Here is a 13,872-nt window from a genome sequence, read left to right as displayed (position 1 = left end):
GCATAACATCTGGAACTGTTTACTTAACTGCATGGCTGGTGACCATCTTTAAGTCTCTTGTTACCCATCTGGAACTTTTGAGATCTAGTGCATGAAACATGTCACTTTTAGCCACAGAGAGCAAAGATAAGCATACTTATGTATCTTTAAGCTTCAATCAAATGTTACGTTTAAATTAACCCTGGTTTACTGAACTAGCTATAGTTAGTGCAGCAGCTGATCAACAGTAATGGGAATCTGTCTGGAAATATGTTTATCTACTGCCAACGAGAGCCAATTATGATAAGAGTGACACAGTATGACATCAGACATAAATATTCATGCTGTTGATTGATGGCTTAAATATTAATAGTTAGCAATTAGTAAGTACAGTCGATTGCCACTGTATAACATTTGTCCTCAGAAGGCACATGTTTGAACCTTTAGTTCATTCTTTTATGAGAAAAACAGATGAAGGTATTAGAAAGGAGCTTATGGATTCAGTATTAAGAGAGTATGAATGTAGGTATTTTGTGTTTGCATTACATTTAGATGTGATTTTAGACCAGGTTGTTTAAGGGGTACTTATTACAGATTAAATGTTATAGAAAAGCAATCCTTTGTGATAAATAAAAATATCTGATTACCTTCATGTTGACAACAGTGATTAGATCATAGTTTGAGTAAAACCTGTGATATAATTGCAAAGTATGATGTGGATAAAATGTTAAACCTCCTGCAAAACCATCAATTTTTAATTCAACATGCATACAACTCTATGAAACAGATACTGTGAAAAGCATAGTTCACTCTTGGAAGAATCTTGCTATATTAAGATAAAAGGTTCTCTTAAACATTATCTGTATTAATGACACTTCACAAATATGTTTAAAGGAAGCATCTCTGTCAGTCATTAAGGTAAGTGAATAGCCTTATGTCTTGCTTTTCACTTTAATGTTAAGCTTTTCTAAATTTTATTCAGGAGAACTTTTTATTACTCGTTTTATTACTCGTTAAAGAATGTCCTACTCACTTCATTATATGTTTAATAGTTTTTAAGAAAGATAATTAAAGTCTTGAATAGAAAAAAATAGAAAGAGTGACAGATAAAATAATTATAAAGTACTAACTTTTTCTTGCATTAAGCAAATCTCTGCTAAGTGGGCCACTGTGCTCCAGGTTATTTTCTGAATCCGACAGCAAGACCAACCATACATATGTCAGGGTAGATTTATGAATCCATTAAAGTACAGTAGCTCACTGTACTAGCGACAGCAAATGATCCAATAAAAGCATACAGAATATGCCATAATACTTCACATATGGGAATGAAAGATACCAACTGAAGCATCAGGGTGGCAAGACAGTCACCTCAGAGGTAGAAAGTATGTCTGGTCTTCTCAGGAATAGCATGGAGGAATGTAGCATCTAGAATAGTGCAACGCTTCGTTCATGCTGTCATTAGAGAGCACAGAACAAGCTAGGTTTCCCAAGACATTATATTTCTCTCTGGATTTCTCCCTCTTCTGACCTTTCTTTGTCAAGATGGTTCACTTTTAAAGAGAAATGTTTTTATTGTTTTAAGTGGAGAGATCAAGTGTTCCATTACTTCACCTCCTTGCAGCTGTGCATATTGTCACAAGTGAAGCAAAGGCTTCAGCAAGATTTTAGCAATCCCATTTCTTTCTTGATCCAAACTATCTTTGCAAGCAGCTTTGAGCAACAATTTCTGCTCTAAATGGTAACTTTGCATCAGCTTTCTATTTATGCCCCCCATAGACCCCTTGTTAAGTGTAACCACACATTTCTTAACTGATTTTTCTCTCTCACTTTCAAATACTTATCAGAAGGTGTTTCAGTAACTGACTCTGCCCAGATCTCAACCACCACCTAGCAGATCTCTTGTATGAAGTGCAGGTATACTTAGTTATAGCTGGGAATCTTTCATTATTATAGCTATATAGCCTCTGAGCTTTCAATTCTATGTTCTGCCTCAGTTTTGGGATGGCATTTTTGGACCCTAAATTCAAGGATTCCCATATTATATCACAGCATGACCATGGGCCTAATACCCAACTAGGAATGTGTCAGGAATGTGCTGTGGGATTGTTCTGTTCCCCTCTCATATGTGAATTCCCTTTCCCTTCTATTTCAAGGGCTATGAATGGTGTAGCATTATGCCCACACTGAAATAAATACTAACCATGGGTAGCCTGTAAATCAGAGAAAAGGGAAAGCAGGGGATTTTCTTGTGAGAAGGGAAGAAGAGTTCTTACAGCTTATGTATTTAAAATATTTCTATCTCACATTGCCCTCTGAATAAGATTATGGCAACAAACTAATGCATTGTCAGGATTCAACAGGTGCTCTACAAGAAATGATAAAATCCTAAAAACACCAGCTTCTAAATTCAACAGAATGTCCCTGCAATAAAATTGTCTTTAAAGCTTTTAAAAAGATTTTAGAGGAAGATACCATCTTTCTTTAGAGAAAGATACCATCTTTCTTTCCTCAGGATAAAGCTTGAGCACCAAGTGAAAAAAAATCTATTAAATTTTCCTAATTTCCCACCACGGTTATGTTTTATGACTGTACCAGGTTTTCAGCTTCCTTTTCCCACAATATATAAATGGAATTTGTAAGCTAAACAAGATGAAGTTAATCTAATCAGATTGAAGTTTGTCATGAAGTATGTATTTATATATATTTGTATGTGTATATGTATATATTTGGGGGAGAGGACACCACACATCCATTGGTACCCCAGTTTAACCACTCTTTCTTCTTCAGTCTCATTCCTGGAACTGCTAATGCTGTTTCTTTCGTTGCTTCCTCAGGCAAGAATTGTGAAAACTCCTTTGACATGCACATTTTGTTTCACAGAGGCCCCTTCTGCACATGCAGAATAATGCACTTTAAATCCACTTTCAATGCACTTTTACAGCTGAGCAGAATAGCAAAATTCACTTGCAAACAATTGTGAAAGTGAATTGTAAGTGCATTATTCTGCATGTGTGGAAGGGGCCTGAGTTTTGAGAAACCTGGGGGACAAGAAAGGGAAAGAGCATCTAATGAGGCAAAGGGAGTGAGAAGTGGACGGAGTGAGAAGGGGTGGCAGAGTTGGGGTTGAAGTCCCCAGTGGCAATCCTTACTTGATCTAGTAAATTTTAGTAAATAGTACAACTTTTAGTAAATAGTACAACTATTTTAGTAAATAGTACAACCTAAATTTAGTGAAAGTAGAAACCATAGAAGTAACCCCTCCATTATTTTGATAGGATTATTTTGTCACAACAGTCACAAACCGAGAGTCTTATATGGATTGCTGTAAAAGTATTAAATAAATTAACTACTTTTATTAATAAGTTTTAAGACATTTTGGTTCACCTTTTCATGGTCTTATGGACATTTTAAATTGCTTGTACATTTTCCAATTTGTGTGGAGTGATTTAAGACACTCATCCCCCCCCCCCCCGCCAGTATTTCAGGTTTGCAACATTCACATCTGTTTTACAAGGACCTCAAGTGTTTAATGCAGTTAAATGCATTTGCATTGTTTCACTATTGTTTCATTTCTTTGTAGTTAGTAACTTTTCATATGTTAGTATTCCTTTACAATCAAATTTATTTCAGTCATTTTTTTCTCATGATGTCAAGTATATATAAGATTTATTAATATCTAAAATGGGAAAGGGAGTTAGAAAACCATCATAATAACTTTCTAAGATTTGTATTCTGATTGATTTCTTAAATGCAAAGAGAGGTTGTTAGAAGGTAAGTAAAGAAGACACAATCCTGTCCTTTGAAATAATTTTCCCATAGTTGTAGCAGCAATAGTGAGTTTTAAAAGGCTCAGAAAAAATATTGTTAATAGCAACTGGATAATCACCAATCATTGTATTGTCGAAGGCTTTCACGGCCAGAATCACTTGGGTGCTGTGTGGTTTCCGGGCTGTTTGGCCGTGTTCTAGCAGCATTCTCTCCTGACATTTCGCCTGCATCTGTGGCTGGCATCTTCAGATGGATCCTCTGAAGATGCCAGCCACAGATGCAGGCGAAACGTCAGGAGAGAATGCTGCTAGAACACAGCCATACAGCCCGGAAACCACACAGCACCCAAATCACCAATCATTTATTTAAAAATGGCACTTTTGTGCGTGCATTTGCTTTTTTGATTGTTTCATGCTTGTTTTGGTGTTTGGTACCATGAAGTAGAGAGCCACTGGAGAAGATACCAGATTTCTTGAAATTGGTGATTAGAGCAGATAGCCAAACTAGTGAAGCATAGTTCATTTCTGCTTAAGGTAAGTCCTGGAACTGGAAACAGCTTCCAAGTTTCATATGTGTAGCACTTGTCTCTGGAAAACATTTTCAAGCCTCGCCAATAAAAACAGGTTTTGTCTTATCATTTTTTCCTCTGCTGTCATGAACTGTGAACATATGGTATACATGAAAGCATTTGTTTCAGAAATGTCAATGCTGTGTATGAGTATTTAAATTGCAGCAATCTGTCTGTAGTGATTCTATTTTGCCGTTGCGTTTAAATATTATACAACTTTTTGTCAAATTTTCATTATTGTTAATTTTTCTTAATTTCAAGATAGAACTAAAATGTCTTTTTTCCCCTGTAAACAACATAACAGTTTAACAAATTAACACATGTAAGTTTTCCTTATGGAATTTTCTCATTTTTGTTGCTGCCTTCTTTTGTTGCTCTCTTCCCAAGCATTATCTGAGAATGGGGTATCCACCAGATTGACATTCAAATTACTCTTCAGCTGTAAAGAACTGGCAAAAATTAGTGATCTCTTCCTTGTGCAATGTCATCCTAGTAGTGCCATTGAGTCCTGGCCTATAACTTTGAAACTAGTAAATGATTCATTTATATAATGGTTATAAACATATTTTAAAAATATAAACAACAATCCTGATCCTTTTGGTAGCGTGCTGGAGTTCATGAAGGCACTTCGGTGTGAAAGGAAGTGCATGGTAATGCCCAGCTGTGTGAAAGCCGATGCTCCTTCCCCTGCCAGCAACCTGAGTCTGCTCTTCTAAAGGCCCACCAAATAGCACTGTTCTGTCTGCTGTTACTCCTGGGTAGCTATCCACTGCCCATGCATGCCCAAGGGTACCTGTCCCAGAGCCCTAGTACCACCAGGACCTGCTGGTGCAAGGTCCCATACTGTCAAACCACACTGCTGGTACAAGGCCCTCTGAAGCCACTGCACCAAGGCCCTCGCTGTTAATCCTCTGAAGCCACTGCTCCTGAGCCTCATCTGTGCTGCTACCGCCTGACCACAAGGCCATGAATGTCGCTGAGAGCACAGGGTGTGTGTGTGTGTGTGTGTGTGTGTGTGTGTGTGAGAGAGAGAGAGAGAGAGAGAGAGAGAGAGAGAGAGAGAGAGGATCTCGACGTTTCCCTCACTGGGCAGCAACATTGCACAGGTAAGTCTGGTGCCACTTTTTCGGTAAGCTTTCATGACCAGAGCCATTTTTCATTACTATTCAAGCTAAACAAACAAAAGTATGCAAAATCTATAGACTGCATTTGAAATATTTTGTTGGATTATTGTCTCATTTCTTAACTGGACTTTTATCCCCAATATTTGCAATATATAAAAGGCGAGGACTATTTTACATAAATTGAATAGCTCTTAACATTCTGTTCCTGTAAGCGCTGTAAGATCTCTACTGGCACAAGATCCTCTTGCATTGGCGGAATAGATTATTAGGATCCAACCCATTCTCTTTTCAATGTAAAAGATTACAATCAAAGTGATAACCACCAATCACGAACACAGGGGTCTAGGTGACGGGCTGATTTATGCCTGCCTGTGGAGACTTATGGATCCTATTGGATTTCTGAATGCTCTGTGGGATCCTGAACCCGCCGGCACTCTCGATGAGCAGGTGGAGGACTGGAACTCCCGGCTCTCCGATGCCATCGAGGTTGTTGCTCCCCGGCGACCTCTGTGCCCATATGCTCGGCTTGCCCCTTGGTACACCGAGGAGTTATGCTGTATGAAACGGGAGCTCAGACATCTAGAGTGAGTGTGGAGGAAGTCTCATGACGAAGCTGCGCAAACATCTTATAGGACGTTTATGAAGGCCTATGAGATAGCGATGAAGGAGGCGAAGAGAGCTTTCTTCTCTCTCGTGTCTGCTAGCTCTCGCCCGGCACAATTGTTTCGTATTATTCGATCCCTCACCTCATTGCCTGAGGCTTCTACAAATTCTCAATTGGCTATTAGCTGTGAGGCATTTATGAGCTTTTTTGCAAATAAAGTCACGTCACTCTGCCAGGACCTTCCTACCACTTTAGCTACAATTAGCGAACTGGAGGCCCCCTTGCCGTCTTCTGGCCCTTGCTTGGCCCAGTTCTCCCTGCTCTCCGAAGCCGCTGTTGACAGGGCCCTGGCTGCTGTTAGACCTACTACCTGTCCTCTGGATCCATGCCCCTCTTGGCTTATTAAAGCGTGCTGTGAGGAGCTGCAACCCCACCTGTTGAACATCATCAATAGCTCCCTTGAACAAGGAGTTTTTCCGGGTGGGCTGAAGGAGGCGGTGGTCCACTCGCTCTTGAAAAGACCATCGTTAAATCCTAGTGATTTGGCCAATTACCGCCCCATCTCGAATCTTTCGTTTCTGGGGAAGGTAATTGAGAGAGTGGTGTTGGAGCAGCTTCAGGGTTTCCTGGAGGACGCATCGGCTTTTGATCCCTTCCAGTCCAGCTTCTGTGCTGGGCATGGGACAGAGACGGTTCTTGTCGCCGTCACAGATACGCTCCGTATGCAGCTTGACCAGGGCGGATTGGCACTGCTGATACTGTTAGATCTTACCACAGCGTTTGATGTGGTCGACCACGATCTTTTGGCCCACCGCCTGGCTGTTTCCGGGGTACGGGGCACTGTCCTTCAGTGGATTGTCTCGTTTCTCCGGGACCAGAGTCAGCAAGTGTGGTGCGGGGACCAAGCCTCCCGGAAGTGCCCGCTTTATTGCAGTGTACCCCAGGGGGTACCCCAGTGTATCCCCACTGTTATTTAATAGCTATTTGCGACCCCTTGCTCAGTTGGTACAGAGCTTTGGGTTGATCTGCCATCAATATGCTGATGACACTCAGCTCATTCTGTTGATGGAGTGGGGAACGGTCACTATCCCTGCAGCTCTACAGCAAGGTTTGGAGGTGGTCGCTGGTTGGTTACAGCAGAGCAGGTTGAAGTTGAATCCATCGAAGACGAAGATCCTCTGGCTGGGCTGTTAAGGGGGGGCTGGGGATTTCCAACCACCAGTGTGGGAGGGGGCCAAATTGGCACCGGCCACCTTTGCCCGCAGCCTGGAGGTCCACCTGGATTCGTTTTTTTCAATGGAGGCCCAGGTGACCCATGTAACCCGGGGTGCGTTTTTCCATCTGCATCAGGCCCAGCGGCTGGCCCCCTTACTCTCCCAAGTGGACCTAGCCACTGTGATCCATGCAACGGTCACCTCCAGGTTAGACTATTGTAACTCGCTCTATGCGGACCTGCCCTTGTGTCTGATTCGGAAGCTGAAACTAGTCCAAAATGCTGCGGCCCGGCTGCTCACTGGTGGTGCCGTTAGAGATCATATCTTGCCAGTGTTGCATTGTCTGCATTGGCTCCCAGTTGAGTTCTGAATTGTCTTCAAGGTGTTGGTACTAACCTTTAAGGCCTTACGTGGCCTGGGATCCTCTTACCTTCGGGACGGTCTGACCCCGCATGTCCCAGTTCGGCCTCTGCGTTTAGCGGAGGCCAATCTTCTGGTGGTCCCCGGCCCTTCAGTGATCCGGCTGGCCTCCACTAGTGCCAGGGCCTTTACAGCCCTGGCCCCTGCCTGGTGGACGCTCTTCCTCCAACTGTCTGGGCCCTGCGGAACCTTGGAGAGTTCCGCAGGGCCTGTAAGACCGAGCTGTTCCACCGGGCCTTGGGAGAAGCCGGCCGCTGATGGCGCCCCCTCCTTCCCTTTTTATCATCTGCAGCCTTTTACATCTTGGGCCTTAAGAATCCATTCCCTTGTCAGAGGGACCTTTAGATTGCCAGAAGCTATGTTTTGTGCGCTGTTTTAAATAGTTTTAATGTTAAATTTAGAGCCCTAATTTTATTAGATTGTATTAATTTATTGAATGTGTTCTTCTTGTTATTTTAGATTATATTAGATGTTGTACACTGCCCAGAGCCGTCCGGAGGTGGGCAGTATAAAAGTTGAATGAATGAATAAATAAATAAATAACTGATAAACACTGAAAATATCTTCTCAGAATCTTTAGCTGCTGGTGCTTTCTGAAATTCTGCACATCTAGGTGCTTTTTGTCTGCCTTCCACCTAAATGTTATATATTCTGTTTGCATTAAAACTGCATTTCAGATTTAACCCTATTAGTGCAAATAAATTTACTATTTGCTGATGATCATGCACTGTGAACTGCACTGATAATTTCCAGACCCTAGTGACACATTCAAAAAACAATTCCATAATTAGAACTTGTTGGCACATTCATTCAACCTGTTTACTTGCTCAAGCATAAGCTGTGCTCTGAAATTGATAAAACAGATTGCTGGGACAATTGGCAAGAAAAGATGCTAAAATCAAGGCTCAGAGCACAGTTGTAGACTGCAGAGCTGAAGTGCTTGAGTGCTTTAATGTAAGAGAAGTATTCTACTTTATCTGAGTGGTGTGCACATTAATCTCCTGAATCACTTAAATAATTCAATGCAGTTTTGAGAAAGGGATGTATTTCCTTTTCCTGATTTAATATCCATCAATTGTTTATTACAGTCAAAGACCAAAGCAAAAACAAGTGCAATACCAAAAATATTTACATAAGAACTGTTAAAACTGCCCAATGCAATATCTTCTCCCTAATCTGCTCCCTTATCAGGGAGATAAAGGAAATATACAATTAATACATTAGTAAAATTAGAACTAATGCAGCACTAAATCATATTTTTCTGCCTTGTTAAACACAAATATTGTATCCTGATTCAAAGCTGCTGGTTTGAAGTCTTGCCTGGGAATAATATGACAAAAGAGGAGTGCCTTAACAATTTTTCAGCCTCCTCAATTGCATGGAACAATGATCAGGTAAGAAAAGAAAGGAAAAAAATTATACTAAGCTATTTACAATGCAATCATATGCATAGTTCCAGTCAATGGACTTAGAAATGTTTAAGTGCTTACTGTAAGTGTGCAAGATGAAGTCTTGTTTTGTGAAGTAGGTTGCTCGTGATGGGCAAGAAGAATTTGGCAGGCGCCCTGAGACATCATGCTGTGATGGATTGCTTCCTGAGCAGCTTACCATTTGTTGTGCAGCAGGGTGGTTTCTGGAATAAAGTGCCTGGAGTGCTAAGCAGCATTGGCCAAAAACGTCGTTTTCATAGGGTTCAAGATGGAAGGTGAGGTTCAGCATCTCTTGGCACGTTCTGTGTTCGGGAGAGAGTAAACAAAGCTGGCAAGCATTTGGGGCCAGGATGGTGTTGTCCAAACAATGGGTGCCAAGGACAGGCAAGCACAGCTCTCCCCTTATTCACAGTACCATTGTGAGCACATTTATAGCTTCCTAACACTGTTGATGTCAGAGAACATAGAAGCATGTAGCTCTGCTGAGGATGGGGACTGTAGGTGTGCAAGATAAAAACCTATTTTCACTAGGTGTTTTTTTTTAAAATTAAGAGTTGTGGAGAAGGTTCATAAACAAAGCCTAAATATGGGGAAACCTATGTATGTTATGGGTAAGCTCAAAACTTGTAACTGGCATTCAGGTATGTCACTGACATTTTCATACCTAACAGATTTTTATTAGAAGCGAAAACTTTCATAGATTTAATTGGAAGTTTCATCAGCCAAAGTTTTACTTGCACACGCATTCCTTTCATTTAATTGGTGGATTGAGATTGAAGGGCATACCTCTGCATTGACTATACAAACACAGAAAACTTCTTTTCAGTATTTTCTCGCTGTTTAGTGAGAAAAAAGAAACCTCTGTTGGCGTTTCCTTCACTTTTAATCTAAAACTAGCATATAGTTTACTCTTCAGGGTAAAGCTACTATGGTTTTGCTGTCAGCAATAAGAATCACAGGGAACTGAAACTGGCAATATTCAGTTGCAATCAGTGTCAATATTTCTTTTAAAAATTGCTTTCACAGTATAGAAGAAAATTTCACTTTAAAGCCATTCTGGCCGTTACATTTCAATAGAGTATATTGTATATTCTGGGTAATACAGTAGTTATTATATAACAAATCAGCATCAAATATATTAAATAATTTTATTAAATCAAATATGTTAATACATGTTTTTCATGTTAATGTCAACTATGGTGCTATAAAAGTCCATCTGAAAAATGCAGTAACGTGAATGGCAACATCATCAAAATAATAATACACAGGAAATAATTAAACATAGGAAATAATAATACACCTGAAATAATAACACATAATCAAAATAATAATACACAGGAAATAATACACAATAATAATAATACACAGGAAAATGTGTAAATAGTAGCAACAGAGTCCCCAAATAGTAGTAATGGTCCAAGTGCTCAGCAGTTGGTTAGACAGGCTGTTGCATGAGCGTAAGATTCAATTCTGGAAAAGATTCTGCAATCAGTACTGGATAATGAAGATAATGATTTCAATGTTGAATTATTGCTTTAAGAGACTGCAGCCTTTTCAGATACTTCAAAGTATTAAAGATTTGGTAATCACCAAAGTACCAGAAGATATCACATGTCCATAGAATAATTATGCCCCCTCCCTTCCATTTATTATACTTGATACTTTTGAAATAAAATATGTTTATATTTAATTATCTGTGAATAATCAGCTTAGCACTGCCTTATTCTAATGGAAAACTGTTGTTATTGCAGCGTGATGAATTTGTAATACTATCTCATCAGCACTAGAATATTTTATCATGATCACTCTTCAGATTCGGTCACTGAAATGCTCGCTCAGCTATGTTCATAAAAAGGCAGCTCCATTACATTGGGACAATATATGTAGTGTATCTTGATAAAAGTATAGTGCCCTTCAGACTTTCTTCCAGCAGTGTCAGATGTGATTATGCCTGAATTTTATCTTTATATTTTTTTGCAATGGAGAGTATTCAAAGATAACACACAGTAGTCAGGGTTACTCAAAGCATTCCCGACCTGCTGCATTTTTTTGTGCCTAACATTGAGAGTTTGCTTTCTTAATTATTATTATTATTTAAGAGACACATATTTAAGAGACACATTATTATTTAAGAGACACATAAGAGACACATATGCTGACTGAGTAGGATCAGAGCTGGAGCTGGTCTGCTGTCAGTTCAGCAAAGAATAAAGTCAAAAGTTACCAAGTTTGTGGAAGAGTCCAAAGAGCAGTCAACCAGGTCAGGAGTCAAATACCAGGAATACATACAGCAACCAGGAAAATCCAGGAGTCAAGGTCAGAAGCTGGTACGTTGTCAGTTAGGTCTGGAGACAGCAGTGGTGTGCAGTCAAGGTTAGGTAGAATCCACTTTCCAACCACAACTGCAGTTTCTGCCAAAGGGCTTTTATTCCCCAGAGCTACATGCCTGGGACTGTTCCTGCAAAGACTCTGGGTAATGGCTAGCCTGCAGTCTTGTGAGTGGCACCTCTCCTTTGAGGCCACTCTCAATCTCTGGCCCCTTCCACACATGCAGAATAATGCACTTTCAATCCACTTTCAGTGAACTTTGCAGCTGGATTTTACTGTGCGAAATAGCAAAATCCACTTGCAAACAATTGTGAAAGTGTATTGAACCTGTGTTATTCTAAAGGTCCAGAAGGGGCCTCTGTCTGCAATACCAACTTCCATCTGGAGACCCAGAGCTGCTAGAACCTTCCTTAGCTCTGCTGATTAGCTCTGATCCAGAAGCCTGTACTGGTTCTGTACAGAAGCTTGTACAGGCTCTGCTGATTCAGCAGGCATTTCTCTGCAAGGCTCAGTTAATTCTTCCTCGAATAAGCTGGCAGATATATCAGAACAGAGTTGAAGTTGATGGGTTTAGATGAGTGTATTTCTATTTTAACATAGTGATTGTATTTACAAAAGTGGTTAAAATGTTCTCTTCTTTGCAATTAGTGGAGCATTTTACTATTAATTTCATTTTTTGCTGAGAATGCACGGTATACGTTATCATAGTTAACAGGTGGTGGATATATGAAGACTTGTGGATCTCATTGCCCCACACTGTCTTTCCTCTTGCTTCCTTCTTTGGTCGCTTCCTCACAAACTGAATAATGCACTTCCAATCCACTTTCAGTGCATTTTGAAGCTGGATTTTTACTGTGCGGAATAGCAAAATCCACTTTCAAACAATTGTGAAAATGGATTGAAAGTGCATTATTCTGCATGTGCGGAAGGGGTCCTTGTCTCCTCCTGGAAGCACCTGACCCCCACCAACCTTTTTACTTTATTACCCAACTTCAGATTTTCTTCCTCTGCTATCTCCTCACCTTTCCTCCTGTTCCACTTACATACTCACCTGTTTCTCTTTCTGGCCCAGTCTCCCCTGCCATTTCTTCCTTACCCATTTTTCTTACCTTTTCCTGCCTTCAGTTCCCCCTTCCCCCTTTTTTTGCTTCAGTCTCTCCTACTGTATACTTCTTCTTTCTCCTCTTTTTTACTTTTTAAAGTCTGACTCTCCCCACTCCCCAATACCGATGCTAACTATGGCTTGCAATCCTTGGGGGTTGCCCAGCAACCACTAAAATGGCTGTAAACCTTTCACAACATAGTCTCCTGAGATCTTGTGGGCATACTTTTCTTAAAGAAGCAGCTGTAGGCTCTATGATTCTGGTTTTTTTTAAAAAATATCAATGTATCTTTTTATATTTCATTTTACTTTTTTTTGGCAAATCTGGGTTCCCCCTGCTTATAGAAAAATGTCTTTCCCTGGCCCCCTTGTGGGGATTTTTTTGATCCACTCTCCTTGACCCCATTTTCAGAATTACATATAATGCCAAAAGTCTTCATTGGTACATATGTTATGAGGACTCTTGAATTCTTTGACATAGCCCCCTGAGTATGATTAATATGACCATAACATTATTGAGTTTACCAATTGTAATCATTATGGATTTTTGTCATTTACGTTAAAATTAGGTCATCCGTTAAAGACATAACATTTATAAAATGAGAATGAAAAGATTAACGTTTATAATGGAAAATGTTTAAGGAATTTCTCTTCTCTACAAAAAAAAAATTAGGTAAGTTATTTTCATTAAATATTTTTGTTGTAATAGTGCTAATATTGAGCCTTAAATCAGAGCAAACTATATTGACATAGTTTTGATGTACTGAAATAAATAATCGCTATCAGAAATCTTGAGTATGTTGAGTGCTGCATTTTCCTTACAGCATGGAAACATGTATATTTTTATTATTCTACTGTGGCTATTTTATTGCTTCCATATATTATATCTATGAAATTTTGCAAAGCATAGCAAAGGCAATAAGTTAAAACATATAAAGATCTCAAAGGATTGCAATAGCCATTCAAACATGATAAGTCCTCTTTTAAGTCTTGGTTGCTGTCATTTGAAATATGGAATGCATAGGGGCCCCATTCTTCTCGTTGCCCAAACCGGTGTAAAATAAGATAGTTACTTTTCTGCATGTTACTTGCCTAAGATTGTTGGGTTAATGAATCTACCTGAATGGTTATTCAAATCAATTTAAAACAAGCAAACAGGTGGTTTGTAAGATTCTTCAATCTTTTAACTTTGGAATGCACTGTGCTCGTTTTAAGGCATAACATTTGTAAAATGAGGGTGAAAAGATTAATGTTTGTGATAGAAAATGAAAGCCAGCATGGTGTAATGGTTAAGAGCAGGTGGAATCTAATCTGGAGAATCACGTTTAATTG

General features: G+C 39.8%; 1 protein-coding gene across 7 annotated transcripts in view; it reads left to right on the top strand.

Annotated features, from left to right (window-relative positions):
* The window catches only part of NEBL (nebulette), a 148,231-nt gene that overhangs the window by 73,706 nt on the left and 60,653 nt on the right, over positions 1-13,872 (top strand). For 3 of the 7 annotated variants that reach the window (XM_048511026.1, XM_048511027.1, XM_048511024.1), the window contains exon 1: positions 13,126-13,213. The exons of 3 other annotated variants lie outside the window; for them this stretch is intronic. Coding sequence is in view for 1 of the 4 variants with exons in the window: in XM_048511025.1 (XP_048366982.1) it covers positions 13,174-13,213 (40 nt within the window). In the remaining 3 variants the exon portion in view is untranslated. Of the gene's footprint in view, positions 1-12,345; positions 13,214-13,872 lie in introns of those variants that run through there. One more of the 7 variants, XM_048511025.1, reaches the window with a different exon arrangement.

Source organism: Sphaerodactylus townsendi, linkage group LG11 (genome assembly GCF_021028975.2).
Source record: "Sphaerodactylus townsendi isolate TG3544 linkage group LG11, MPM_Stown_v2.3, whole genome shotgun sequence".
In the NCBI taxonomy this organism is placed as follows: domain Eukaryota; kingdom Metazoa; phylum Chordata; class Lepidosauria; order Squamata; family Sphaerodactylidae; genus Sphaerodactylus; species Sphaerodactylus townsendi.
The sequence above is the reverse complement of the archived record's forward strand: the minus strand, read 5'-3'. Positions and strand labels throughout refer to the sequence as shown.